Below are 25,356 nucleotides of genomic sequence, written 5' to 3' on the forward strand. Positions count from 1 at the left end.
TTGGAAGGGACCCAAAGAGATCATCGAGTCCAACCCTAACTTCAGGTGAATGCAGCTGCATCAAAGAATCAGTGGGGCAAGCTTATTACCATGGGACAGACCACTCAGTCTACTTGCCCTCCATACTAGGGTCACAAGTAGAAGACTCAGAAAGCACCAGCAATCTGTTTGCTCAGTCTCATTTCCAGCCCTGAAACAGCTTTGGACAAAACTATTCTGGGCTATAATAGCTCTTGCTGTTGGAAAATAAATGCTGAAATTCAAGGATTCAATTACCTTTATTTTACACAATTTATTCTGCAAGTGGAATTATAATGTAATACAATTAAAGGCTCCTACAGCCTTGTCTCTGGTGACAGCTATCTTCCTGGCCAGCACCCTACACTGAAAGTGCATCACTCTCAGTACCACTATTTTGAACTCTGGAGCTCTATGTTGTAGAGTTCTGTAGAGTACTGGCAGAAGAAAAGGTGGCAATGATTCATAGACTGCAAAGTCTTAAGTAGCAAGACATTAAGGTCAAGAAATTAAGAGCCAGTGATTGCTCTCAATGCCAATGAAGAGCAAACATGTCTGTGGCTGACTCACATCACACTGAAGGCAGTGCACCTCCTGGTAAATGATGTCTATTTTCTGGATGGGAAAGGTGCTGTGCTCTCCTACAGGGACAGACTGAAAGAGTTGGGGCTGTTCAGTCTGGAGAAGAGGAGGCTCCCAGGTGACCTTCTTGTGGCCTTCCAGTGTCTGAAGGGGGCCTACAAAAGAGCTGGGGAGGGACTTTTTAGGCTATCAGGTAGTGACAGGACTGAGGGGAATGGAGCAAAGCTGGAGGTGAGGAGATTGACTGGACATGAGGAGGAAGTTCTTCTCTATGAGAGTGGTGAGAGGCTGGAATGGGTTGCCCAGGGAAGTGGTTGAGGCCCCATGGCTGGAGGTGTTTAAAGCCAGGCTGGGTGAGGCTGTGGCCAGCCTGATCTAGGGTAGGGTGTCCCTGCCCACAGCAGAGGCGTTGGAACTGGATGATCCTTGTGGTCCCTTCCAACCCAGGTAGGGCCTGGAGAATATATCTTATGAAGAGCGACTGAGGGAGCTGGAGATGGTTAGTTTGAAGAGGAGGCTGAGGGAAGACCTCATGGCTGTCTACAGCTACCTGAAGGGACAGTGTGGAGAGGCTGCTGCTGGTCTCTTTTCACAGGTAACTGGAGACAGAACAAGGGGGAATGGCCTCAAGCTGAGGCTGGGGAGGTTTAGATTGGACAAGGGTGCTGCAGCGCTCTGATCATCCCAGTGGTCCTTCTCTGGACACACTCCAGCATCTCCACACCCTTCTTGCAATAGTGGCTCCAGAACTGGATGCAGTACTCCAGGTGGGGTCACAGCAGAGCACAGTAGAGAGGGAGCATCACCTCCCTGGCCCTGCTGGCCACACTTCTCCTGCTGCAGCCCAGGCTCTGCTTGGCTTTCTGGGCTGCAAGTGCACACTGCTGGCTCCTGTTGAGCTTCTCCTCCACCAGCACTGCCATGTCCCTCTCCTCAGGGCTGCTCTCCAGCCACTCCCTGCCCAGCCTGGATTTGTGCTTGGCATTGCCTCGACCCAGCTGCAGGACCTTGTGCTTGGTCTTGTTGAACCTCATGAGGTTGGCTTGTGCCCCCCTTTCCATCCTGTCCAGGTCCCTCTGGATGGATTCCTGCCCTCCAGCCTGTCTGCTGCACCACACAGCTTGGTATCATCAGCAAACTTGCTGAGGCTGCACTCAGTGCCTCTCTCCATGGCACCCACAAAGATGTTGAACAAGACTGGTCCCAGGACTGATCCCTGAGAGACTCAGCTTGGCATTGGCCTCTACTTGGCCATGTAGCCATTGACAGCCACTCTTTGGGTGCAGCCATCAAGCTAGTTCTTTATCCATTTCATCAAACCCATGTGTCACCAGCCTGGAGACCAGGACGTGGTGTGGGACAGTGCCAAAGGCCTTGCTCAGGTCCAGGTAAATGCCATCAGTTGCTCACCCCTCATCTATTAATGTTGTGACCTGTTCATAGAAGGCCACCAGGTGGTGGTTCTGGGTTGGATTTGGTGATCCTGAGGGGCTTTTCCAACCTGCTGTTTCTGTGATTCTCTATGCCCACCAGCACAGCATGGAGAGGCAGCTGCTCCATCTGCACAACATCTCTTCCCGCTATCAAGTTTCCACTTCAGTTGAAATGTCAGAAATCAATGTTTAGGGAGAAGAAAAGCAGAATGTGCACCAAAGATGAAAGGCATCCAGGCATAAGCACATCAAGATGCCACTGTAGAGTTAAAAATGAGGGATTAGCTGATTTACATTAGCCAAAAAGAAAAAGGTATGTTTGCAAAGCCAGCATGCTTTAATATTTAAAGATGGATCAGACATCAATAGCCTCTGATTATCTCCCTCTGAATTCCTGCCTCCTCTCATGGCTGCACTACAGGAGCACAGACAGATATCCCTGGTTGGTTTTTCAGTGCTAGAAAGGGGAAGTGCAGCACTTGTTTGTATGTTGCCTTTCCACCTACGTGCAGTTTCAGGCAGTGTTTGAAAGTGCAAATTTCAGGGTTGTCTTCATAGAGCTGGAATAGGATTTAGCAGAACACTTAGATGTATTTACACTAAATGGAAAAACAGGAAAGTGAGGGCAGAGAGCATCTATGAACTCCAAACACTGTAAATCTGTATTCAACAGAGACTAACAACCACGTAAAACCAGGCAGTTGCTGTTAATTTGCCACAGCTCCCTCAAGAGAGGTGAAATGATTTATTCCTGTTGATGACTACCCATGGGGTCTTGTTAACTGTTTGTTTTTTTCCTCTTGATCAGTGTTCCAGATATTTGATTTCCTCTTCTCATTAAAGGTATTTGCCACAACAAGCTCCTGGAAAAGCTGGCAGCTCTATCTGCTCTGATATGGGTCTTGGAGCTCTATCCACTCTGATACGGGTCAAGAACTGGCTAAAGGGCTGAGCCCAGAGAGTGGTGGTGAATGGTGCCACATCCAGCTGGTGGCTGTCACTAGTGGTGACCCCCACAGATCAGTGCTGGGCCCAGTCCTGTTCAATATCTTTACTGATGATCTGGATGAGGGGATAGAGTCCATTGTCAGTAAGATTGCAGGTGACAGCAAGCTAGGAGCAGGTGTCGAGCAAGTGGAAGGTAGTAGAACCCTGCAGAGGGACCCTGACAGGCTGGATGGGTGGGCAGAGACCAATGGGATGAGATTGAATAAGGCCACTTGCAGGGTTCTACACTTTGGCCACAACAAACCCAAGCAGCACTACAGGCTGGGGACAGAGTGGCTGGATAGCAGCCAGGCAGAAAGAGACCTGGGGGTACTGGTAGACAGTAGGCTGAAGATAAGGCAGCAGTGTGCCCAGGTGGGCAGGAGAGTCAATGGCATCCTGGGCTGGCTCAGGAGCAGTGTGGGCAGCAGGACAAGGGAGGTTATTCTGCCCCTGTGCTCAGCACTGCTCAGGCCACACCTTGAGTGTTGTGTCCAGTTCTGGGCTCCTCAATTCAAGAGAGATGTTGAGGTGCTGGAAGGTGTCCACAGGAGGGCGACAAAGCTGTGAGGGGCCTGGAGCACAGCCCTGTGAGGAGAGGCTGAGGGAGCTGGGGGTGTGCAGCCTGCAGAAGAGGAGGCTCAGGGCAGATCTCATTGCTGTCTACAACTACCTGAAGGGAGGCTGTAGCCAGGTGGGGTTGGTCTCTTCTGCCAGGCAAACACCAACAGAACAAGGGGACACAGCCTCAAGTTGTGCTGGGAGAGGTCTAGGCTGGATGTTAGGAGGAAGTTCTTCACAGAGAGTGACTGGCATTGGAATGGGCTGCCCAGGGAGGTGGTGGAGTCACCGTCCCTGGGGGTGTTCAAGAAAAGCCTGGCTGAGGCACTTAGTGCCATGGTCTGGTTGATGGGTTAGGGCTGGGTGCTAGGTTGGAGTGGATGAGCTTGGAGGTCTCTTCCAACCTGGCTGATTCTATGATTCTGTATTTCCAGCAGCCTTTGAGTATTGACAAATTGGGGGGGAGGGGGAAGGGGGAGAACGACACCAGTGAAATAAAACCTTTTCTAGTTATACATTTTTAATCTTTAGGAATAGAAATGGCCTTGACTAGGGCAAAGCCCCTCATTTCACTGGGCTCTATCACAGTCCTCCATCACTGCTAATGCCAGAAGACACCACCAACCCAAACTGCTGTTCTGGAAACTCCTCTAAGCGTTTTTCTCCATTATTTTTCAGAGCTGAAAAGCATCCTCTCAAAGCATGCTGGCTGCTGTCAGCTTTACCTTGGCGTGCTGGATTTACATCCAGAGATGCTGGCCAAGACACGTCAGGAAGACAGAAAGATCCCTCAGAGGTTTCCTCCCACACACCTGGGGTTCTCCTTCCCACTCAGAAGCTGGCAGCAGCACAGTCCATGATGAGGAAAAGACAATGGCAAAGCAGCTTGGCTTCAGTGCAACTGTTCTGAACCCTTTACTCTTAATCTGAACAAGAATTCACAGCAAGCAAGACCCTTCTGAAGAGATGTAGTGTGAGTCAAGGCTGGCATCTCTCCTTCATCACCAAAGCAGCAATCAGTCTCTTCCACCCTTGGCTGAGATCAGCTGCTCTACTCTCATTGCTTGTAGTGGTTCTTAGCATTTCTTAAAGACACTTACAATTCCTTGCAGCAGTTGTATTCCACCTGACAGCTCCCTCAGAGAATCAGCTAGGTTGGAAAAGCTCTTTGGGATGGAGTCCAACCTGTCACCTAACCCTCCTAATTAATTAAACCATGGCACTAAGTGCCACATCCAGTCTCCTTTTAAATACCTCCAGGGTATTATTTTCCAGCCTAGATATTTCTGTGGTTCTGTGTTGACAAAGCTTCCAATGAATTCCTCAGCATCATCTGAGCCTTCTCACAGTAGCTTTCTGCAGTTCTATTTTGTACTGCCTGCAATGCTGACTACTGCCTGATGTCACTAACTTGCAGTTTCATTTACAGGTTGGCAATGCCAAGACTTTGGCCACTGGTATCAGTGAAATTTTGGAATAGCTGTGTCTTGGACATATCAGTTGCATTGTGTTTTGCCACCTTTCAAATGTGCATGTCCCTGAGTAACTACAGTGCTTCCAAGAGGAGGCATGGAATACACCTCAGTGAATCCTTGCCAACAGAATGCAGGAATGCTGTTCTGATCCAGACTCCAGTTCCTACCCTCAGGTCATGGCCTGTGCTGCATTAAAGAAGAAGAGCAGAGAGTGACCCAGTTTCCAACAATAAAAAGGATGGACTTCCTGCAGCAGATGTTTCACAAACTCCACCGTATTTAGACAGCCCATACTGGAAATATCCTCCATGGTTCCTCACAGACTCTATTTGAATTGATTTACACTTTGGGATGCATCATACTCCCTGCCAAGGAGTGACACAAAGCAACTGCAAGTTGTGTAAAACACCTAATTGACTTTTGGTAGCCACTTGAGAGATCTCTTGAACAACCTCTAGTGATACCTTCAACTTCTCCTCGCACAGCTTGGTGACCGCATGCTGGATGTGTTCCTGTGTGACCTGCACTAGAGTCTATCCAACATCTCCCTGTCTTACCTGATTTCACAGGCTCACAGGATGTTAGGGGTTGGAAGGGACGCAAGGAGATCATCCAGTCCAACCCCCCTGCCAGAGCAGGACCACACAATCTAGCAGAGATCACAGAGCAACACATTCAGACAGGCCTTCAAAGTCCCCAGAGAAGAAGACTCCACAATTTCATACCATTAATTCCTGCACTGCCTCTCCCTCTGTCATCTCTTGGTAGGTACAAGATGTGTAGCTCAGCTAGACCCTTGCCATCATATTTTTTATGATTGTTTTTGGTGGCAGACCTGGGAAAAAGTAGTCTCATATTCACATGCTCATAATCCACCTTCACAGGGCTATAAATACATTTGCAGGGAGTCACATTCTCACAAAAGCCCACTGCCCACACCTATCCATGACCCACTAGTTCTATTTTTTCATTACTGATTCCATGAATCTGCAAGCATCTAAGTTGGACCTACTGACCTTTAGTTCCTGTCACCATTACAGGAAGTCTCTACAAACACAGATGTCACATTTTCTGCCTTCCATTCCTCCTCTACTGCTATTAATGCAAGCAGTAGCTCACTCCAGAGCAAATAATTAAGCAGTTCCACAGAGGAGTTCTTTCAGGAGTCTGAAGAGAACTCTTTAGAGGAACCTTTAGAAGTTCAAAAAGAGGACCTAAAGCTTCAGAGACTTCTAAGGCTTCCCCCTAAAGAAAAGCCTGGCTTTTAGAAGCCACTCAACTGGCTTGCTGTAAGCTATGCATATTTATTACTGTTCCTTTTGTCATGATTTTTCACTTGTGGAACCAATTTGGTTGATATTTACCAAGTTCCCCTGTAGATCATCATTACTACTACACCCTGGATTAGCAATAAAGAGCATGTCAAAACAGAAGTGGCACTGACACATTCTACCAGTGACACTCTGGCAGTAGTTGGTGAAAATGCCTCTACTCTCATTGCTGTGTTCTTTGGAGGTAGAGTGATGGTCATTGAGTGCTGTGTCCAGTTCTATGCCCCTCAATTCAAGAGAGATGCTGAGGTGCTGGAAGGTGTCCAGAGAAGGGCAACAAAGCTGGTGAAGGGCCTGGAACACAAACCCTATGAGGAGAGGCTGAGGGAGCTGGGGGTATGCAGCCTGCAGAAGAGGAGGCTCAGGGCAGAGCTCATTGCTGTCTACAACTACCTGAAGGGAGTCTGTAGCCAGGTGGGGTTGGTCTCTTCTCCCAGGCAACCAGCAATAGAACAAGGGGACACAGTCTCAAGCTGTGTTGGGGGAGGTCTAGGCTGGATGTTAGGAGGAAGTTGTTGCCAGAGAGAGTGATTGGCATTGGAATGGGCTGCCCAGGGAGGTGGTGGAGTCACCATCCCTGGAGGTCTTCAAGAAAAGCCTGGCTGAGGCACTTAGTGCCATGATCTGGTTGACTGGATAGGGCTGGGTGCCAGGTTGGACTGAATGATCTCGGAGGTCTCTTCCAACCTGGTTGATTCTATGATTCATCTCTGAGTCTCCTCCTCTCCAAGCTAAAGGGCCCCAGCTCCCTCAGGCTCTGTTCATAGGAGAGATGTTTCATTCCCTTCATCAATTGCGTGGCTCTGCGCTGGACTCCCTCAAGCAGTTCTATGTTCCTCTTGAAGTGGGGGCCCCGGAACTGGATGCCTACAGAAGGGATCCTGCAGCACACAAGGGGCAGGAATATCAACACCGAACAGGTCTGCTTACCTTTGCCTTCCGAAAATGGTAGACTAGCAGCATGCTGATGAAGTCCAGCAGCATGCAGAGCGTCTGGAAGGAGATGATGGCCAGCCGCAGGTACTTGTCCTCCTGAGCGTAGCAGGGGCTATCGTCTGTACAGTAGGCACATCCTTCCCTGCAGGGCAGGCAGGTGTAGACTTCCTCGGACAGTTCCCCACCAGTGAAGCGATTCTCTGCTTCCTTCCCTGAAAGTACCAGCAGGGGAGACAGCTTCAGTTGTACAGGGTGAGCAGTTTCACAGACTCACAGAATGGTTTGGGTTGGGCAGGACCTCGAAGGTCATCGAGTTCCAACTCCCCTCTCATGGGCAGGGACATCTCCTACCAGAAAAAGCTGCTCAAGGTCCCTCTTGAACAGCTCCAGGGAAGGGACATCGACCTGTTCAGTGTCTCACCACCCTCACTGGGAAGAATTTCTTCCTAATACTCAGTCTAATTCTCCCCTCTTCCAGCTTCAATCCATTCCCTTGTCACTACAAGCCCTTGTCAAAAGTCCATCTCCAGCTTTCTTACAGCCCCTTATCAGGTACTGGAAGGCTGCTGTAAGGTTTCCACAGAACCTTCTCTTCTCCAGGTTGAACAGCCCCAAATCTCCCAGTCTGTGCCCATAGGGGAGGTTTTCCAGCCCTCTGATTATATCTGTGACCTCCTCCAGACCCACTCCAGCAGCCTGATGTCCTTTTTAGGCTGGGGACACCGGACCTGGATGCAGTACTCCATGTGGGGTTTAATGAGAGCAGAGAAGAGGAGGGAGAATCACTTCCCTCATCCAGGTCAGCCCTACAGCAGCAAAAGAGTCTTCTGCTGGCTCCTTCATCTTTCCAGCTGGCCTCTCTCATGAAGTCCCAGAATGGTTTGTCAGGGCTGCTTCTTTCATTTCACCCTCTTCTGCCTCTTTCAGAAGATGCAGACCCATTTAGGTGAGCTTACTAAACACCAAATACTTTCCCATTGTATTTAAAGTGGGCTAAATCTTCATGGGAAATAAGGAGACTTCTGAGTGGAGGAAAAACTACATCCAGATTTGGGAACAAGGAAAGGATTTTACACAGGCACATGAAGAGCACACCCATGAACTACTTCATGTTCACAGTACAAGCTCTGCTCCCACTTCAGGCTGTTCCTCAGTCTCATAAAGATGCTATCTAGTGAATTAATTAGCTTCAAATTAGATAAAGCCTTTCCTAATTACCATTTGTTCAGCATGTTGTTGCATGATTGCACCAGCCCATTCCCAGAGCCAAAGCAGCACCCTTACCCTTACACAAAGCAGAGCATTCATTGTTCATACAACCACGCTGGGGAACCTGGAAAACCTATTGGCAAGTCAATATTCTGTCTGCACAGATCAATGATTCCTGAGCTGACATCTCACCCATCAAAGTGAAGCCACTGACAGAGCACACAAGAGGATTCCTACTTTATCTGATCCGTGAACACTTGCCTGTAAATCCCTGGCAGACTGCTTACCCTGCAGGCAACTAAGGGAATAAAAAGGTGAAAGAAAAAGATGAAGGGAAAAAAAAAGAAGTAAATTTGCTTGAAATGTCTGCTACAAGCAAGATAGGCTTAGGATACAAACTTAAGGAAAAGCTTTGAGGGTGCTGGAGCCTTGGAGCAGGCTACCCACAGAGGTTATGGAGTTTCCTTCTCTGAAGACTTTCCAAAACCCACCTGGATGTTTCTGTGCAACCTGCTCTAGCCAACCTGCTACAGCAGCAGGGTTGGACTAGATGATCTCCAGAGGTCCCTTCTAACCCCTACTATTCTGTGAGCACCCATAAACAAGAGAACTTGGCTAAAGCCAGGTCAATGCTGTGTGATGACAACTCACTTTCCACCAGAATGGAGAACTGCCCCAGGATCCTTGACTGAAATCCTCCTGTGTCAGTGCACACAGGGAACCATGCCTTGCCTAGTCGTAGCTCAAGGCAGTCTATTCCACCTCTGCTGCACATGCAGCATGGAACTCACTGCAGGCTTTTAGCTTGCAGCATTTGAAGCAGAAGGTTATCTACCAGGGTGATTACTTCTTGCTTTCTCGAATCGCTGTGCATGAGCATTCTGCTGGCAGGCAAAGCCTGGGAAAAGGGCATAGAGGTTGCACATCTCAGTCTGTTCCAGCAGCCCTGTGCTCCTCATCCTTGGTGTGGGATGCTTTGCTCCCACACCCTGCAGTGAGCAGAGAACAGGCTGGTATTTTTCATGAAGATTGGGGATTTGTCTTTGGAGCTTTGTTCTGAACAAAGATGATGGAAACTTGAGCATAGCAGAGCAGGTCTGACTCACGGTGGTAGCCAGATTTTCTTAGGTACAAACAGACAGCAAGAAGAGAGGTCATGTCTTTCTGACCTGGACTGTGGGAGGCAGGAATGGAAATGTTAGAAAATAGCTGCACTTGGGCATCCCAAGCAGGTTAAGAGCCTCTAAGGAGCATTAATCCTGAAGATATCCTAGGATTGGAACTTCTCCCCAGTTCAAGACAGAAGATGAACTGTGTGAAAGGGTACATCAAAGGGCCACAAAGACCTAGTTATGCCAGGGGAAGTTCAGGTTGGATATTAGGAAGACTTTCTTCATTGAAAGGGTTCTCAGGCATTGGATCAGTTTGCCTGGGGGGTTGGTGGAGTCCCTGTCCCTAGAGTTACTCAGGAGTTTTGTAGACATGGTGCTCAGGGATATGTTTTACTTAAGTTGTCAGTGCCAGGCTAATGAGTAGAGCAGATGATCTCAAAGGTCTTTTCCAGTCTAGGCTATTCTGTGATGTGTGTCCCAGACAAGTGTAGGCTATAAATCATCCATAGCACACAGCCAGCCACACTTTCAGGTCTGAGCCATACCCCACCAGCAGCTAGAAGAGTTTGGATGCTCCTTTGGCTCATGCTCAACGAAAGCCTGCACCAAGCCAGAGGTGAGGGCATTCTGGTTTGCCCTGACCAAAGAGAAAACGATGAGGTTAATTTCCTCAATCCTTGTGCTTGGGCACAGACCCCAGCAATCTGTTTCCCCACAGCAAAACTGCTTTTCATGTTTCTTATTTACAAATCAAGTCTCCTTCAAGGGGGTATGTTTTCCAGCATCCTCAAGAGTATGGTGAATGACAAACCAAAGGGCTAGAACTCCTTAAGTGATTACATAATCCCAGAGTTGCAAACCACTGGAAGTTAACTGTCTAACCCTGACAAGGATAAAAAGGAGCCCTGCATTATTCATGCTAGCTCTGTTTTCTTTTCTTTTTAAAAGACTCAAGCAAAGGCACTTACTCTGAAAGCTGTTCACTGAGAAGATGTTGGGATGATAGAATCCAGCCTTGCAAATACATTTGTAGGCTCCGAGCACAAATCCAAGGCCTTTAATTGGCATGCACTGCGAGGAAGGAAGAAAACAGAAACGTCATGCAGAGGATCATACAACAGCGTGCTCAGACACACATCCGACCATAAAAACACTGCAAGACACTCTCAGCAGACAGCTAAGAAAAAAAAACAGGTCTGACAGCATTTTCCTCCTTTGCTTTTCTTGTTATATAAACTTTTTTTTGGGGGTGGTGTTCTTCTTGCTGCTCAGCAGCAGCAGAGAGCAAAGACAGCTGCGCTCCAGCCTGTCCCACTGATGAACCAACCAAGTGCCAAATCTGACTCTGGCCTGTTAGCTCTAGGTAGGACAGCAGACAGCTGTGGTTTCCTCCTGGTGAGTTTCCAGCGCTTCTCCCCAGCACAGCAGGTGGGTTTCAGATGGTTGGAGCTCATATGCTACGTGAGAAATAAAGCGGCAGCCAAGCCACCAACCTTCTGCAGGCAGCACCTGCTGGCGCACCCACCTCGATGGGGATTGTGCTGGACTGGACACTGACACAGGCAAAAGAAAGTCAGCAATAGGTTAGTGAAAATACCTGCAGGCCTCTAGCCCACCGAGGTGAAAGTTAAGAAGCTTACACCACAGGCAGCCCCATGATTCTAAGCTCTCTTGTCCCTTTTCAAGGAAGCAATATGTACCCTGGGCTGAGTCAAAAGATGCGTGCCCAACAGATCAAGGGAGCTCATTCTGCCCCTCTACTCTGCTCCTGTGAGACCCATCTGCTCAAGTCCCTGACACAGTGAGGACATGGAACTGTTGGAGAGAGTCCAGAGGAGGCCATGAAGATGATCAGAGGGTTGGAGCACCTCTGAAGACAGGCTGAAAGAGTTGGGTCTGTTCACCCTGTAGAAGAAACCTTAGAGCAGCTTTCCAGTACCTGAAGGGGGTTACAGGGAAGGACTTTTAATAAGGGCTCCTTGTAATAGGACAAGGGGGAAGGGTTTGAAACTAGAGCAGGGTAGGTTTAGATCAGACATTAGGAAGAAGTTCTTTACAGTGAGTGTGATAAGACACTGGGACAGGCTACCCAGAGAAGTTGTGGACACCTCATCCCTGGAAGAGTTTAAAAACAGGCTAGATGGGACACTGAGGAACTTGGTCTGGTATGAGGTGTCCATGCCAGTGGCAAGGGGGCTGGTACTAGATGATCTTTAAGGTCCCTTTCACCTCGGCCACTCTATGAAACTAATCTTTATGTTATCCCTGCTTCCAGCCTTTGGCAGCTCCAATTCACACCTTAGAAAACAGAAGTGTAATAGGGACCAGAACATCAATCTGTTGAAAGGAGGGATGGAGTGAAGGAGAGAAAGCAGCCTAGACCCCTCAAGATGCAGTTTCAAACTCCCAAATTCTACAGTGCTCAGCAAGGTTGGACGTGGCACTTGGTGCCATGGTCTAGCCTTGAGCTCTGTGGTAAAGGGTTGGACTTGATGATCTGTGAGGTCTCTTCCAACCCTGATGATACTGTGAAATAAAACTATTAACTATTCCCAGTCTGACTTTTGCTAGGGGATTGCAAGAGGTAAGCAGGGAGAACACTAACTACCACATGGCCAAAGGTTCTTCCAGGAGAGAATGGTTTTACCATTCCTTTACAATCAATTTAACAGCTAACTTTGTATCAGCCAATGGTGGTAAATATTATGGTGAAAAAGGTAATAAAACTGAGTAAGTGTTTGCTGGGATACAGTAGTTCAGCAAACTAACCCCAGATTGTTTAATTAGAAGCTTTTCCTGGCTGGCTGTGGGGGAAGCCACATAACATGCAGCAGACACAGGCAAGCAACCTCTGTTGTTGCCCTGACAAGTGGCATCCAGCGAAAGGTTGAGGGACTTGGGGCTTTTTAGCCTTGAGAAGAGAGGACTGAAGGTGGATCTCATAACTGCTTATAAATATGTAAAAGGGGGGTGGAGGAGGGAAGGGGCCTGTCTGCTTTCAGTGGTGCCCAGGGACAGGACAAGAGGTGATGGGCACAAGCTTGAATGTAAGAAGTTCCATCTAACAAAGGTGCAGAAAAGGGCTACAAAGATAAGGGGACTGGAACCTCTCTGTGATGGGGTAAGACTGAGGGAATTGGGACTGATTAATCTGGCAAAGGGAAGACTGAGGTGGGATCTCAGAGACGCTGGTGAATACTCTAAGGGTGGGAGCCAGGAGGATGGCACCAGGCTTTTTTCAGTGGTGCCCAGTGACAGGACAAGGAGGGACAGGTGCAAACTGGAACATCAGAAGTTTCACATAAATATGAGGAGGAACTTCTTTAATTTAAGGGTGCTGGAGCCTGGAGCAGGCTGCCCAGAGATGGGGTGGAGTCTCCATATCCAGAGTCATTCAAAACCTGCCTGGATGCCATCCTGTGCAATCTGCTCTAGGTGAACCAGCTCTGGCAGTGGGGGTGGACTAGATCATCTCCAGAGGTGCCTTTCAACCCCTACCTTTCTGTGGCCTCGGAACCTGAGCCCAGCAAAGCTGTACTCATGCAGCCACAGCAGCCCACAGCGTCAGTCACAGGCTTCAGGCAGCCAGGAGCACAGAGACTGAACAACCCACAGCAGACACTGTAGACACAACCAGTTAAAGTATTTGTCTGTAGCTAAGTTACTTAAGATTTGATCCATATAGAACTTGGAGCATCGAAAAAAGCCAATGTGTGAAAAATATCCACCTCCACAAAAGCAAAAATGGAAGCACAAAACTGCCCTGGTTTCAGATTTCATTTTAAATGTGAAAGCAAAGCTCAGGGAATAGCTTTGGGGTGCACACCACAAGAAGGATGTGGACCTGATGGAAGGGGTCCAGAAGAGGGTCCCAAAAATGATCAGAGGGCTGGAGCACCTCTCCTATAAAGACAGGCTGAGAGAGTTGGGTCTGTTCATCCTGGAGAAGAGAAGGATCCAGGGAGACCTTAGAGCAGCCTTTCAGTATCTGAAAGTGGGCTACAGGAATGCTGGGGAGGGACTGTTTAGAAGGGCTTGCAGTGACAGGATGAGGACAGTGGTTTTAAACTAGAGCAGAGTAGATTCGGACTGGACACTAGAAGGAAGAAGTTCTTTGCTCTGAGAGTGGTGAAACACAGGAGAGGGTTTCCCAGGGAGGTAGTGGAGGCCCCACTCCTGGAGACATTCAAGGTCAAGCTTGATATAGCTTGGAGCAACCTGGTGTAGTTGGGGATGGCCCTGCTGACTGCAGGGAAGTTGGACTAGCTGATCTTTAAAGGTCCTCTGAACCCAATGCATTCTGTGACTCTGATCACCCCCCTGTATCCCTGAGTAGTTGAGGAATCCATCAGTGGTGATCAGCTTTTTAAAAACCAAGCTTGATTTAACTCAGGAGAGCAGCTACTTTGGGTTAGACCAGAAGCTCCCATTTAGGTTTGCATCACATCTCTTACATGCCCCACAGCCAATGCCAAGGAAAACAGTGAAAGATGGATGTAGCTATCACAGAAACATTCTGGTTGGAAAAGACCCCCAGGATCAAGTCCAACCATTATCCCTACTCTACAAAGTTCACCCTTAAACCATATCCTCAAGCAGCACATCCAAACGACTTTTAAACACACCCAGGGTTGGTGACTCCACCACCTTCCTGGGCAGCTCATTCCAGTGGCTGACCACTCTTGCTGGGAAAAAATGTTTCCTGATGTCCAGTCCATACCCACCCAGTGGCAACTTAAGGCCATTTCCTCTTGTTCTGTCACTTATTACCTGTGGGTAGAGACCAGCAGCAGCCTCTCCTAACATCCTTTCAGGCAGCTGTAGACAGCCATAAGGTCTCCCCTTAGCCTCCTCCTCTTCAAACTAAACAGCCTCAGCTCCCTCTGTCTCTCCTCATCAGATTTACTCTCCAGGCCCTTCACAGCTTCCTCGCCGTCCTCTGCACTGGCTCCAGCACCTCCACATCCCTCTTGTAATGAAGTGCCCAAAACTGAACACAACACTGGAGGTGTGGCCTCACCTGAGCTGAGTACCAGGGCACAACCACCTCCCTGCTCCTGCTGAACACAGCACTTCTAATCCAAGCCAAGAATGAGCCTACCTCTAATGGGCCCTTCAGGACATCACACTCCTGAAGTGATTTTGCACCGCTTTGACTTCCAGCTGGTAGTTCTTAGAGCCTGCTTGGTTACGAATCAGAGCAGCTTTACCATAATATTTGCTCAAAGGAGAGAAATAGGCATCTATACAAATCACACAGCACATTCATCCCTGCTGGCTGTCCCCTGCTTTGCCAAAGTTCATATTTCAAGCTCTACAGTGTTTGCATAATGTAGCAGCTCCCAGGTTTAACAGAGTATGCTTTAAATTATATAGTCAGTGCAAAATGGAAGGTATTCACCAAACCTTTACCTTGGCATTATTTATAAGTAAAGAGAACTCAGACACAATGTATAAAGCAGTTGAAAATAAGGTTGTATTGATTTAATTTTATGCTGCTGGCAGTAAAGGATAAAGCTGGGGGGGGAGGAGGGGAATCTCTAAGTGATAAAGAATATATCTGCTGGAAAGAAAATAAATCCTGTGAATAGCCTTTGCTTTGGAAGCCTGAGCTAAACCTTGTGCCAGAAGAGAAGCAAAGTCCTCAGTCAGATCTGATCAGCCAGGAACTGAGTGACAAAGTATTGTGCAGATAACACAAAGCAGGTGTTAGAGCCACAGCAGAAAACAAGGGGAGAAGAGGAGTACTTTCAGAGAAAGGGTGTGGCATTATGCCCAATTTTGGGCTCCCCAGTTCAGGAGAGACAGGGACCTGCTGGAAGGAGTCAAGTGGAGAGCCACGAGGGTGACTGGGAGAGTTGAGTGTCTCCCCTACGAAGAGAGACTGAGAAACCTGGGTCTCTTCAGTCTACAGAAGAGAAGACTGAGAGGACATCTCATCAGTGTCTATAAAGACCTGAGGGGTGGGTGGCAAGTGGCTGGGGCCAATCTCTTTTTGGTGGTCAGCAGCAAGACACCAAGAAGCAACAGCTACAAACTGGAACACAGAAGGTTTCACCTCAGCATGAGGAGAAACTTCTTTACAGAGTGATAGAGGCCTGGAATAAGCTGCCCAGAGAGGCTGTGGAATCTCCTCCTCTGGAGACTGTCTTGGCAGGGGGATTGGACTCCATGATCTCTGGAGGTCCCTTCCAACCTCTAAGGTTCAGTGATTCTGTGACTCTGTCCTACCTGTCATTTAGAAACTTAGACCAAAACCATCTGGCCCGTGGCAGTCTGGAGCAGAGGGGGTTAAAAGAGGCATTTTAGAATTTGAACCCCCAAACCAAAAGAACAACAAAAGCCCCAAACCCACACAACAAAATGACAATTTCTCCTCTCCTAGAAAACCATGCAGCAAGTACAGGGGAACCTGTTACAGACACCAAAGGGACTGATAATTTTATAGCCATTAAATAATGCAGTGTGATTAATTTGAAGGCACTTTCTCAGGGCCAGATTTCCCTGGCTTTGAGGAGAAATTAAGAGGTTTTTTACTACTAGCACAGGTTAAACTGTACTAAGAGAAACATCTAATTCACTTCCTTACTGTATTACCTACAGTAGAGAGGATTCCCTTCATATTCATTCTCTACCTTTTTCTTTTCCTACCACTGGGATAATTTTCTGCTTTACACAAGGGAAATAATGGAAATCACAGAACATGAGAGGCTGGAAGGGACCTCCAGAGATCATGGAGTCCAATCTCCCTGCCAAGACAGGATCACCCAGGGTAGTTCACACAGGAATGCATCCAGGTGGGTTTGGAAAGTCTCCAGAGGAGGAGATTCCACAGCCTCTCTGGGCAGCCTGCTCCAGAGCTCTATCACTCTGTAAAGAAGTTTCTCCTCATGCTGAGGTGAAACCTTCTGTGTTCCAGTTTGTAGCTGCTGCTTCTTGGTGTCTTGCTGCTGACCACCAAAAAGAGATTGGCTCCCACCCCACCAATATTTTCTCAGAATCACAGAATCAAGCAGGTTGGAAGAGACCTCCAAGATCATCCAGTCCAACCTATCACCCAGCCCTGTCCAATCAACTAGAGCATGGCACTGTATTTACCACCCAGACACTGACAAAATCAGAAATAAAAAGGAAAATATTCTATTAAGAAGAATGAGATGCTTAAAAGAATGAATAAACTTGATGACATCCTTTAATAACATCAGCAATCCTTATCACTGCTAACTTGCAGTAACCCTGAGACACAGCAATACCAAAAGAGCTTGCAATGCTTACTGTATTCTTTTTTGTCTGTCACAGGATGGTAGGGGTTGGAAGGGACCTCCACAGATCATCGAGTCCAACACCCTGCCAGAGCAGGGCCATAGAATCTAGTGCAGGTCATGCAGGAACACAGACAGACAGGGCTTGAAAGTCTCCAGAGAAGGAGACTCCACAACCTCTCTGGGCAGCCTGCTCCAGGGCTCTGTCACCCTCACTGTAAAGAGGTTTCTCCTCACGTTGAGGTGAAAACTTCTACAAGCATAGAAGAATTTGTAGCTGTTGCTCCTTGTCTTATTGCTGCTGACCACCAAAAAGAGATTGGCTCCAGCCAGTTGACACCCCCCCCTCAGATATTTGTACACATTGATCAGATCTCCTCTCAGCCTTCTCTTCTCCAGACTAAACGGCCTCAGAAGACCTTCCAGAAGCTGTTAGGGAATCTGCCAAAACACATGGAGGTCCTTTACCTCTGGGTGTCTGGTTCTGCCAACTACTTCTGCATCCACCTGTGACTTGGCTCCAAGTGTTGTAAAGGTTTGCCTGGAAGAAAGGCCACATGCTTAAGACTGGGGATTAAGAAAGCTTGCCAAACCCTGCAAAAACGAGGGGAAAAGCTGGATCATCTGTTCTTCATCTCCATAAAGGCTGCAGTTCTGAGCAGCATTCATTCTCACCTATCTGTCTTTGCTCATGCTCCCCTCTTTGTCTTTGTCCATGCTCACCTATCTGTCTTTTCCTGAATCATTAAACTAGCAGGATCTTGCAAAGCTTCACTTACTGATATTAATTTTGGTTTTGACCAAATTGCTGCAGCTGGCCTACCTCTGCCAGTAACCATGATCACCTCTGCACTGTGACAGCAGGGATAGCCTTCATTCAGGAATCCATTCCAAGCACTTATCAACTTGATTAGAAATATTTATTTGCAACAGGAAGAAGAGCCATTCACATTGCCTCCTAAATGCCAACAGGGCACGTTAGAACAGACAGCTCAGGCCAGTCATTCCTGAAGGAAATGGTGAAATTTAAGCAAAGAATTCATTCTAAGTTTATAGAATCAGAGAATTGTTTGGGTTGGGAAAGACCTCTAAAGATCATCAAGTCCAACCTTCCACCCAAAACCACCATGGTCATTAAACCATGGCCCCAAGTGACATGGCCACAGGTTTCTTGAACACCTTCAGGGATGGTTACTCTTCCACCTCTCTGAGCAGCCTGTTCCAGTGCCTGACCACTCTCACAGGAAAGAAACTTTTCATCATCTCCAACCCAACCCTCCCCTGACACAATTTCAGGCTGTTTCCTCTCATTCTATCACCTGATACTAGGGAGAAGAGACTGATCCTCACCTCACTGCAACCTCCTTTCAAGGAGTTGGAGAGAGCAGAGGTCTCCTCTCCGCCTGCTCTTCTCCAGACTGAACAATCTCAGTTCCCTCACCAGACTTGTTCTCCAGACCCTCCACCAGCTTTGTTGCCTTCATTCAGAACAGGAAAGAGTACTGGAGGGTGTAAGAGATTTGTGCAGCTTATCTCACAGAAGGGCATGGCCAAACATCTTACAGCCTGCACTGTCCTTCAGAAAGGGCAGGACTATTTGAAGCATGGATAGCCTGCTGACCCTGCCATTTGGAAAGGGGAAAAAAATCCCAGGGTTCATCCAAAAGCTTACAAGTCACTGCTATAATGGGCAATTTAGATGCACAGAGCAAAGAAGGGAATAAAAGTGGTGGCAAACAGCTGACCATATTTCAGTAAGTTAAAATGGACAACATGTCTACTGCACTTCCCAGGAATCACAGAATGGTGGGAGCTGGAAGAAACCTCTGGAGGTCATCCAGTCCAATCCTACTGCTAAAGCAAGGCCACCTAGAGCACATTGCACAGGATCACCTCCAGGTGGGATTCTGAAAGTCTCCAGAGGAGGAGATGCCACAGGCTCTCTGGGCAGCCTGGCCCAGGGTTGCAGCACCCTCACAGGTAAGAAGTTTCTCCTTAAGTTCAAGTGAAGCCTTCTGTGTTCTAGTTCATATTCATTGCCTCTTGTCCTATCATTGGGTACCACTGAGAAGAGCCCAGCTCCATGCTTATGTCCTCCACCCTTTAAATACCTATCAATGTCAAGAAGATCTCATCTCAGACTGCTTTTCTCCAGGCTAAACAGCCCCAGGTCTCTCAGCCTCTCCTTGTAAGAGTGATGCTTCAGCCCCCTCAGCATCTCTGTGGCCCTCCACTGGACTCTCTCTGGTAGTTTCCTGTCCCTCTCGACCTGGGGAGCCCAGAACTGGACACAGCACTCCCAGGGACTGAGTATCATTGATGTAATTACTTCTTGACTCTTAAAGATTATTTTTAGGCTGATTCCACACAATACCAAGACATGCATGATCACATTGGAAAAGGTGAGCAACTTTTTCTATCTGTTCTTCTAACCCACAGCAGCTTCTTAGACCTACTGGCTGGGTCTAGATACTGCAGTAAGGTTCAGAAACAGGCTAATCTGAAACAGCAATACATGAGAAATTAATGCCTGTCTAGTTACTTACTGCTTCTCATTCAGGACTCCAGAGACAGCTCATACATGAGAGCACACCATGGGGTTTGCTCTGAATGTTTGCTTTGTTCTTACAACCTTTACCCTATCTGAGCACTAATGCCCTAATATTGAATGTTATCTGTCCTATAGGCAAGCCCTGACTTCTGGGCCAAGGCTAGGCAAAGGGCTGGTGACCCAGCTCCTCATATGGAGCCACCGTGTCACAGAATCAGTCAAGGCTGGAAGGGACCACAAGGATTATCTAGTTCCAACCCTCCTGCCATGCCCAGGGACACCCTACCCTAGAGCAGGCTGCTGACAGCCTCACTCAGCCTGGCTTTAAACACCTCCAGCCATGGGGCCTCAACCACCTCCCTGGGCAACCCATTCCAGGCTCTCACCACTCTCATCACCAACAACTTCCTCCTCATGGCCAGTCTGAGCCTCCCCACCTCCAGCTTTGCTCCATTCCCCCCACTCCTGGCACTCCCTCACAGCCTCAAAAGTCTCTCCCCAGCTTTTTTGTAGGCTTCCTTCAGACACTGGAAGGCCACAAGAAGGTCACCTGGGAGCCTTCTCTTCTCCAGCCTGCACAGCCCCAACTCTTTCAGTCTGTGCTCACAGCAGAGCTGCTGCAGCCCTCTGAGCATCCTCCTGGCCCTTCTCTGGACATGCTCCAGCACCTCCACAGCCCTCTTGTCCCAGGGGCTCCAGAACTGGATGCAGATAGATCTATTCCAGATAGGCGCCTTGAAAAATCTTTCCTCTTTTCTTCTGCTTCCCTTCCCTGAAATCTAGAGTCTCACTTTTTAATCCAAAGCCTGTGTTGCCTGGATGACTCACATCTCACTCCTCCTTTGCCTTCAAGAGCTGCAGGGTTTAGCCATGAATGTAAACTCCTTGCAAGGCTCTCTCTAAATGACCGCTTTTGATATTTAATGATGCTTCCCTCTGCTCATCATTACTTTCCCCTCGGGTTTGCACTGAAGCCAACAAGGTTATTCCTGTGCCTTGGTGATTAAGAGACACTTTTCCCTGTTCTGCATGACTGCCATTTCCTGCCCAAGCTGAGCTCCTCCTTTACACAAAGCTACAGCCAACCTCCACCGAACGTCACAAAAGCCACTCATTACGAAGATGTTCTCTGAAGCTCTGAGACAGATCCATAAGCAGCATTCTTATTTAACAGACAATAAACTCTTGTGCATATGAAACCAAATAGACTCTTTTCCTGCCTCCAACAAGGAGTCCCTGTGTTACAGAGTCCTCTTGTATGCATGGGAATTTTAGGTGGCTGGCTGCTGGAGCACATCAGCCATAGCTTAAAGGGTTCCAGAGTCCTGCAGGAACCTCCAAGGAACAGCCTACACTCAGGGTGCCATTGTGCCTTAAAATCTTGGCACCAGCCCTCCTCTACTGTGAGACTCCCAAGCAGGACAGCTTCCTTCTTGTACAGAGCTGAAGTAAAACTGATCTTTACTACAGAACTATAACCTCTTTTACTTAATCCTCCAAGATGATTCTATAGAGAAGAGCAGACTTAGATTGGATGTTAGGAACAAGCACTTTACCCTGAGGGTGATGGAACACTGGAAGGGGTTGTGCAGGGAGGTGGTTGAGGCTTCATCCCTGGAGATATTCAAGGTAAGGCTTGACAGGGCTGTGGGCAATCTGATCTAGCAGAGGATGTCGCTGCTAACTGCAGAGGGCTTGGACTGGATGACCTTTGGTGGTCCCTTCCAAACCTAAATCATTCTATGATTCCCCATATAACTACACACACACCAAAGTGAAGGTTCAATTCAAATCTAAGCTGGAAGGATAAAAGACACTTTTAATTTGTCCAAGAGGGACAGGGATATACTAGAGTGAGTCCAATGGTGGCTGTGAGGATGATGAAGGGACTGGAACATGTGTCTCAGGAGGAAAAGCTGAGAGACCTGGGGCTGTTTGGCCTGGAGAAGAGAAAACTGAGAGGGGATCTGATCAATGTTTGTGAACATCTGAAGGGTGGGTGGCAAGAAGAAAGGGCCAGGCTCTTTCCTCAGTGGTAGGAAAATGGATGCAAACTGCAACACAGAAGCTCCACCTCAGTATCAGGAAAAGCTTCTTTACTGTGAGGGTGAAAGTGCACTGGAGTAGGCTGCCCAGAGAGGTTGTGGAACTTCCTTCTCTGAAGAGATTCCAAATCCATCTGGACACATTCCCTTTGGCTTTGGCAGGGGGGCTGGACTCAGTGCTCTCCAGAGGTCACTTCCAGCCTCCACCATTCTGTGACTCTGTGTTCAGTACTCTGCTTTGCCTTGGCTCAGCAATGCACCACTTCTGAGCCTGGGTCCCAAAGCAGCAGATGGCTCAGGAAGCTCTAAAGCGAGTTCCCTGCTAACCTCGGTGGCAGACGGCAACACCACAGAGGTACAAGAAAAATGGCATTGTTCCAGCCTGCAGAGGAAGCCAAATCAGAGCATAAGGCTCTGGAACTGAAAACTTTGGAACTCTGCATTCCTTCTCCTAGCAGAGCAGCTACTGACAACACTATCTGAAAAGCACACAACTGCAAATCTGGCAGCCAGGTTTTGAGAGGGACCTGTGTGTGGAGCTTTCAATCAGGAAACTCAGCAAGTTTACTTGCACTGCAGCTATTTCTACCTCAAGTTCTTGCAAGTGTACAGTGGCAGGAACAAAACCACAGGAATTAAAGCAGTCTCCAGGCAATAAGTACCCAGCACTCACCAATTCTGTTTAATGAACTTGGATGAAAACAGACTAATGAGTAGCAACTACCATGGCTCGTGGTAGAGAGAAAGCAAGCTGCTTTTTTCTCTTTATTGTTCAGCAGCTGCCAGGAGCTGGTTCACAAAGTGTGATGGACTAGATTCTCTCTGACACCATTAAAATTAAAAAGGAAATTGTTGTCTATTATTAATTATAGAAATGCACCTCTTGTTCTCAGAGCTCTTGGAAATGGTGGAACAGCATCTGGCACATTGTAGACATAGAAACCTCAGCAGACAATAAGATACTTGGAAGAGGTTGCCTCAGATTCAACAGAATGTCAAGTTTACTTTCCATCTGACAGAGCAAACCCATTTTAGTGGAAGCCACTACAGAAATAGCACCAAGGACTTGCCAGTGTTAATGTGACACACTCCAGTACATACAAACCCTCAACTTGCTCCTTATCTCATTCTCTTAACTCTCACTTTGAAATCTGACTTGAAGAGGTTGCAACACAGTCAGCTTCTGTCAAGTAGCCACTCACTACAAGAGGGACATAGAGGTGCTGGAGCATGTCCAGAGAAAAGCAGCTAAGCTGGTGAAGAACAGAGGTCTTATGAGGATTATCTGAGGGAACTGTAGTTGTTCAGTGTGGAAAAGAGGACATCTAGGGGAGACCTCATCACCCTCTGCAACTACATCAAAAGAGGCTGTAGTGAGGTGGGGATTGGCCTCTTCTTGCATGCAACAAGTAAATGGGGGCTCAGGTTGTGCCAGGAGAGGTTCAGGTTGGGTTTCCAGGTTTCTTCCCAGAAAGGGTTCTCAGGCATTGGAACAGGCTGCCCAGGGAGGTGGTGGAGTCGCCATCCCTGGAGGTATTTAAAAGCCATGTGGATTTGGTACTTAAGGAGTGGTTTAGTGGTAGTGGTTCTGCAGTAGCTCTGGGACTGTGAGTGATTGGATGTGGTGATCTCAAAGGTCTCTTCCAACCGTGATAAGTTCTATGACTCTATGAAAATCCCTGGGATCAGTGAAGTCAAAGCCAGGCCCAATGAATGCGTTTCTGTATGGTAAGTGAATTACAAAGCAGCCAACTCTGAAGACAACAGTTTCTACTGAGTTTTCTTGAGCCTGAGGCAAACTCTCCTAAGTAACCCAGGAAGTTTCTGATCCTATGTCTAAAAAGTTAGAATTCTGTAATAGAGTGGATACATTCCTCTAACATGCTAACTACACCCCCAAGTTTAAAACTCAGTTATCCCAATTGTAGGGTTGCAATCACTACATACTCTATAGAGATTTGTATAGGTTGTATGTAGAATTATGAAGGTGCATGAAGGGCCCATGGCAGAAGCTTACAGTGAAACCTTACCCTTACTCTTATCACCTTCCTGAAGGGAGGCTGTAGCCCGGTGGGGTTGGGCTCTGCTGCCAGGCAACCAGCAACAGAACAAGGGGGCACAGTCTCAAGCTGTGCCAGGGGAGGTATAAGTTGGATGTTAGGAGGAAGTTGTTGGCAGAGAGAGTGATTGGCATTGGAATGGGCTGCCCAGGGAGGTGGAGTCACCATCCCTGGAGGTGTTCAAGAAAAGCCTGGATGGGGCACTTAATGCCATGGTCTGGTTGACTGGACAGGGCTGGCTGCTAGGTTGGAGTGGATGAGCTTGGAGGTCTCTTCCAACGTGGTCGATTCTATGAATCTCAGAAAGTGAGCTGCAGAAAATGTAATGGAAACTCTAAAAACCAGAAGCAATGTTTGGAAAGCTCAAAAAAGAAACATGAGATGAAAAGGAAAAGCATTCCCTGCTAGCAGCATGAGAGCCCTGCCAACCTGCAGACCCTGGATCAAGTCTGGAGGTTCTTGATAAGGTTCAAAATGCTCAGAAGTTCATAGGCATCTGCATGGTCACTCCAGGACAAATGCATCAGCAAACTGACAGTGTCATTTTCCCCTTAGCAGTCCTTACCTATCTCTCACCAGGAAAATGTTTCCTTTGCTTGTCTGCAGGCTTTTTTTTTGCTTGTCATGCAAATGACACAGTTTTTATTACCTATGGACTTCTCAGGGGTGGGGGAATTTCTATTTGGAAGCCACTTGCAAATCCTCAAGGTATCTCAAGATTGGGCATTTTATACAGCTCTGCACCATGAGAAGTGTTCTGGTGAAGTAGTACAAACACCAGGATGTACCCATAAGGACATAGAGAGAAGAAGAAAGGCTCCTTGCTCTAAAAAGGCAGTAACTTGCTCACTGTAATGTAAACATTATTGAAGCATTTCACAGAATGGCAAGGGTTGGAAAGGGGCAGAGCTCTGGAGAGCATCAAGGCCAAACCCTCTGCTATGGCAGGTTCACCTAGATAAGGTCACACAGGAACACATCCAGGCAGGTTTGTGTGCTAGTTTGAAGCAGGGTAGAATGTTTTGGTGAGGAAAAAGTAGATCATAGGCTGTGAAAGGAAAACAGTGGTGATGTCTGCTGGCCTCAGAGTCTCGCTGAGATGTATGGGAACAAGAAAGAAAAACATTAGATAACTCTCTTGCCATTTCTGACTCACTCTCTGGCTGGGCTGCATCTCCCTAACCTCACCTTCCACTCACCTTTGCTTCTTAACCTCTTGGCTGAACCTCTGTTCTTCCTTAGGACTGGGGTAAGGTTGAGAGGGGCAGGGGGAAGGTGCAGGGGTGGTTGAGAGCCCCTCCTGGGGACTCAGGTTTCTGGGAGGGGAGTTGTGCTTCTGTATTACTTTTACCTTGTATATTTCTGTCTATAACTGCAGATACTGTAAATATTTGCTTGTATATTGTGCTAGCTGTAAATAAATAGCTTCATTTATATTCCCAGAGCCCGACTGAGTCTAGTTGGGTATTTCTAGAAGTGTGTGGGGGGTGGGTAACACCCAAACCATCACAGTTTGGAATGTCTCCAGAGATGGAGACTCCACTACCTCTGGGTAGCCTGCTCCAGCACCCTTGGAGAAGTTCCTCCTCATGTTTAGATGGAACTTCTTATGTTCCAGTTTGTGCCTGTTCCCCCTTGTCCTGTCAGTAAGCACCACTGAAAAAAGCCTGGTGCCATGCTCCTGACTCCCACCCTTGGAGTACCGACAAGCGTCTCTGAGATCCTCCCTCAGTCTTCCCTTTGCCAGACTAAACAGCCCAAATTCTCTCAGTCTTTTCCCATCACAGAGAGGTT

General features: G+C 47.8%; 1 protein-coding gene across 1 annotated transcript in view; it reads right to left on the reverse strand.

Annotated features, from left to right (window-relative positions):
- The window catches only part of GPR158 (G protein-coupled receptor 158), a 214,895-nt gene that overhangs the window by 111,744 nt on the left and 77,795 nt on the right, over positions 1-25,356 (reverse strand). The window contains exons 3-4 of the mRNA XM_064162477.1: positions 10,613-10,715; positions 7,318-7,535 (exon numbers count right to left, since the gene is read on the reverse strand). Coding sequence (XP_064018547.1) covers positions 7,318-7,535; positions 10,613-10,715 — 321 coding nt within the window. The remainder of the gene's footprint in view (positions 1-7,317; positions 7,536-10,612; positions 10,716-25,356) is intronic.

This window comes from Pogoniulus pusillus, chromosome 23 (assembly GCF_015220805.1).
Source record: "Pogoniulus pusillus isolate bPogPus1 chromosome 23, bPogPus1.pri, whole genome shotgun sequence".
NCBI classification, from domain to species: Eukaryota; Metazoa; Chordata; class Aves; order Piciformes; family Lybiidae; genus Pogoniulus; species Pogoniulus pusillus.